Genomic DNA, 5,306 nt, shown 5'->3' on the forward strand with positions numbered 1-5,306 from the left:
AAGCATCATTCTTACTTTCCTTTCTTGTTCTAAGACTTTTGCTTTTCTAGTGGCATTACAAAAGTAGAAATTTGTATCCTCTTTTCCTTATCCTTTTATTCAATTTCTTTTCATCCACTAATTAAATTTCGTAAAATCTTCTTTAATAAATTGAATTCAAAGTTTCCGGCAATTAATATCCAAATTCTATTGGCTGCCTTTCCAAGTATTCATATTTTGACCTTAGATTTTAGATTAAAAATTTTTAATTTGCATTTACCTCAGTTGTTGGCAGCAGGGGAAGCGGAAGTAGTCAAACGTTGAATTAGCTTAAACGAGTTGTGCAACTATTTGAAAAAATTTTAAACGTGAGCAGACAAGGACCGAAGGCAGTATTTGTAGGGATGGATCAGGGAAAGGGGCAGGAAGGAGCCACCGCCCCCTCAAGTTTTAGAAAACTTGATTTTGGTCCCACTAAGAATTGAAAAACTTTCAAAAATTTTTTTTTTTTTGTAGAAATTACCTTGTTTGGATTGTAGTTTTTGTGATTTTTTAAAAAAGTTTTCATAAGAATATTTATTTGCACGTTTTTAATCATTTTTTTTATTTCACACACATCACATTTTCAAAAAATACTATAATATATTTTTCTACAGAAACTCCTGAAAAGGACAATCCAAACGAGAACCTTTCCTCGTGGAAACATTCTAGAATGTTTTATGTTATATACTTAAATTTGGATATATTAAAATTGACTCATTCAACATAACTTTTTGGTTCCTTCTATAGATATTTGGTCGCGTTCAAGAACCAAAAAAATGAAGATGGAATTCAATTTGCTATTTTTTTTTTAATTTTTCTAGTGTTAATACTGCTTTTCATACGGCAATAATATAAGCCAACATACAGAAAGTTACGTGGGATTTAAGCTACAAACAAAAGTAATATAAAATTTCACATTAGCTCGGGTTCAATTAGAAGTAAAATACTGAAAATGGTATATAATTTGGAACTAGATTTCATAGAATATATGTGTGTGTGTGTGTATATATATATATATATATAAACACTTTCTTTTCTGACAAAATAATACAAGCCTAACTGATCACGACGTTGATATTTATTGAGTTGAAGGGACCTTTGCTTTGACCCAACTCTCCTCATCTTCCTATATTTATAAGTCACAACTTTTTTTCTCACAAAAAGTCAAGAACTCACATATAGTTGGATTAAACACTCGGAAAACATCAAAGAACGGCCCAAACGAGCAATCTAAAGTGAGACTCACGAAGTAACCGGATTCAGCTAATTGATTTATAAGTCACAACTTATTTCGACATTTTTTATTTTTCATAGAATCTTCGGAGCTTTCCTAGCTCCCCCCTCCCCCCCCCCCCCACCCCCAAACACACACACAGAGATATATAAATATATATATAAACAGTTATTAAACCCAGTCCAACTCGATAGTTTTTCTAATTAATCTTGTGAATGGACCACTTAATTGGACTGAGTTGGTAATTAGACTGGATATGAAACAAACCTCTAAACTAGACAAATATCTGTCGGTTCAATAAGAAAAAACTCGGCCCATTCAACCACTAATTCAATAATTATATATTACTCCCTCCGTGTCACTTTGATAGTACTATTTCTTTTTTCACACAGTTTAAAAAAAAATAGTTAATTTTGTTGAAAAAGTAAATTTAAATTGCTATTTTTCTAAAATACCCTCACATTAAATATGGTACAACTTTATGGGAACTTGAATTGATGGTAAAAAAAGAATTAACTCTCATTAAATGGGGTAGGTTTATAGTAACAACTACTTACATTGAATAAGGGTATTTTAGAAAAATTAAAATACAACTATATTCTTCAATTGAAAAGTAGACTATAATTTGGGACAGATGAAAAAGGAATACAGGACTGTCAAAGTGAGACAGAGGGAGTATTTTTCATAACTAAATGTATTAGTATTTATTTATTAGTATAGAACCATAGGTACCTTTATTGCGCTGAGATCCCGCTGAGGCCGGGTTTATTTACTACGCGGCAGACAACCCAAATCACAACTGATACCTCCCAGGGACAGCTTTCCCACGCGCTTCCGTTTTGTCCAACTCCCAAGGACAGGTTTCCCACGCGCTTATTTACTCCGTTTTGTCCAATTCCTGCGCGAATTAGGATTTGTACTACAGTTCCAATTTGTATAACCCAAAAGCAAATAATCATTAGACTGCGTAGTGAACCTTTCCAAAAAGGAAGCCGCTTTACATTCCACCGTTCTTGATCACTCTGTTTTCCAGGAGTCCTTCCTTGAATTTCTGCAGAAAACATACATGTTATCGAAATAAAACAAAGAAACCAAGAAAGATTTGGGGATTTCAAGGTTGAAATCCCATCTTTGTTGATTCGTTTGTTGTCAATCTTGACGGGTTTTTGTCGAGAAATACAACTGGGTTGAATTCGTTGGCTGGCAATTCTTAAAATTAGCGCACGAATTGAATGCTTTTGAGGTGTTTGTGAAAAGGGCTGAGAGAATTCTTCTCAATCCCGATTCCAATCATGCCTTTTCCGTGGAAGAAGGTGAAGAATACCAAGATTTCGCAATTGGTAACTGATCATCTTGACTCGCAGAGGCGTCTCGGCGGACCACCGCTGGTGGTGGAAACCGGTTTCCCAACTTCCCTGGTTGATATAGTTGTCAGGAATCGTCAGAGATTTAAGAAGTCGTCCAAGATGAGAAAGAACGAAACCAATTCTTCGATATTGACATCCCCTCCGCCGTCGCCTTTGTCTTCTCCACCTCCGGAGCTTTCTTCTTCGTCATCGTCTTCATCTTCGCCTCTGCCTTCGACCCTTTTGAGTACTACGGTGGAGGAAACTCGTGGAGAATCCGTCAATGAGCTTAAAAAGGAGGATGAGAATTTCAAAGGGGTTTTACTGGCGGTTTTGAGGATGTCTTTTGTGGTGGTTTTGGCGTTGGGGACTAAGAAATTCGCTTTGGGGCTAACTATGTCGGCATTCTTCTTGTTCTTTGTAGAGTATGTGGGGATTCATGTTTATAGATTGTTTATTCCCTGTTCTGAGGCAAAGAAGAGGCTGAGATTGATGGTTTTGAAATTTCTCAGAATTGGGAAGCAAAAGGGAGAGAATTTAGGGTTTAAGGTGTCCCTGGACCAAGAGGGGCAACAGGAGACATATAAGTCAGGTGGTTCTGATTTCCAGGATCAGAGATCGATTGATCCAGTTGGCAAAGTTGAGATTATTCAGCCGATGAGATTCTTGGAGCCCTTTCTTGAAGATATACAATCTCAGGAGAAGAAATCTGATGAATTCAGTTGTGATGGAAAGTTGGATCTTCAAGGATCAGACTCGGAGGTGGTGGTTTTGGAGAATAAAGAGGAGCACAGCTGTGAAGTTAAGAAAAGAAAATCACGCAGAGCCAAGATGAAAACCAAGATGAAGCACATGTTTTCAAGAAAATCAAGAAGGGCGAAGAAAGAAGAAGGAAAATTGGAAGGTGAAATAAGTCCAATTGGAGAGGAAAATGTGATGATATCTGAAGAACAAGACAGCGAATATGGGAATGGAGGAGAGCAAAAATCTAGCAGCGATTTATCATCCATTTCAATTGGAAGCTGTGAAGGGGAAGAGGCATTGAATATCATCTCCAGTTCTGGTGTACTGCTGGAGGAGGGGGATGTCGATGGAGTTGTTAGCAGGGAAGGGGAGGAAATCCAGAACAAGGGAAATTCTGGGTATTTGATGCTCTGTTTAATTGTTCTCATTGGACTTTTTGGAGGCAAGATATCTGCATTGATGTTCATCTTGTCCTGGTGCTTTCTGAAGAAATCTGGTGGAAAGTTAGTTAGATGCTTAACTTGGCCTGTGATCAGGTTTTTTAACCCAAATGCTTAGTTGGAACATTCGGTGTTCTTGACTGTTAGTGTTGGCGTTTTCATAAATTTTGGCTCATCTTTCATTTGCTCCTAATGGAGTCTTCTTGTGAAGCTCTGTTTTTGTTCTATGATGTTACGTTTGACAGAATCTTCAACCTTTGGTTGGTCCTGAACCTGAAGTGTTGTACATTGAACTGTAAATCTGCAACAATCAAATATAATATATGATACTCATTTCTTGAATTACAATGACAAGTCTGCTTTGAGTGATGCTATAAAAGTCGATTTTTCTTGTAATTGCCCGAACGTTTAAGGGGTCTTATTGATCAGGCTAATGCCCTACATCTTGTGTCTTATCTTTGATAACCAGCACAGAATTGGGTTAGGTAAGATGGCATTTTGTAGGTCCAGAATTTAGTGTGGCGGCTTTCTGCTCTCCACCTGCATTCTAGTGTTTCTGCATAAAAGAATAAAGAATTACAAGCATCTGAAGATGAGATGCTGCAGGGATGTTTCCTCAGTGTTATTATATGTTTTTATCCGAGATCAAGGTTCATTGGTGTATTATAAGGTTGAAAGGCTTCTCCATTGCACTTGTAACTCATTGGTGGATTCTCTTCTTTGTCAAAAAATATTGCTCTTTTCTTCGTTGAGTTGCCATCCTTGTCTGATATGTCATGTTGTTTCAATTATATCATTGTTCTGCCAAGAACGCTAAAGGATAGAAGTTTACAAGTGTCCCTCAACTATTTATGATTTGGAACAATGGTAGCGCTGCTACAGACATTTGTGTGGTAGCGTTGCAGACAAACTTACGGACGCTGTACCTACCGGTTACCTAGTTTTACACTTTTTTCCTTTTTATTTTGCTTCTTTTTGGGCGCTAAAATTCCTTTGCTTTTCCTGGCTTAAACAAGAACAATGCCATGCTCGGAGATTGAGACTAGTTATGGTTATCTGCCATTCGTTGAAAATAATCACAAATTAGTAGACTACAATGAATCTTGAAAAATGAATAACCCAATTGGAAATCTGTTTTAAGCCATTAAATATGGTTCGACAATTAGATTTACAAAAGTTTCATCACAAACCATTGGTGAAAGAACTCTACCTCACACAACTATCGATATCTAATTTAGTCATGCAGAATCTTCTTTTTCTAGAAAAACTTTGAATTCCTTCTGTTGGAAATCAAAGACGAGCAAAATCGGGTTACCTTACACTAAAGCTTTGGTCGCAGCGAATTTTTCAGATTCAATATTCCAGCTGAATCACATGCTCTTGGTCGGGTGTGAATCACAGTGGAAATCACACGCTTTTCACAATCCAAATTCTAGATTATAATTTTTTTTTTAGTTCTTCTATTTTCTAGAGGAGGAGAAAACTGAAAGAAAGACTCGAAAGCTTACTCTTATTCTTGCT

General features: G+C 36.8%; 1 protein-coding gene across 1 annotated transcript; it reads left to right on the forward strand.

Moving 5' to 3' along the window:
- Positions 1-2,047: 2,047 nt before the first annotated feature.
- Positions 2,048-4,133, forward strand: LOC113708218 (uncharacterized). The gene has a single exon (XM_072065107.1). The coding sequence runs from the start codon at positions 2,548-2,550 to the stop codon at positions 3,901-3,903; it is 1,356 nt and encodes a 451-aa protein (XP_071921208.1). The 5' UTR covers positions 2,048-2,547; the 3' UTR covers positions 3,904-4,133.
- Positions 4,134-5,306: the final 1,173 nt, after the last annotated feature.

Source organism: Coffea arabica, chromosome 9c, assembly GCF_036785885.1.
Source record: "Coffea arabica cultivar ET-39 chromosome 9c, Coffea Arabica ET-39 HiFi, whole genome shotgun sequence".
NCBI lineage: Eukaryota > Viridiplantae > Streptophyta > Magnoliopsida > Gentianales > Rubiaceae > Coffea > Coffea arabica.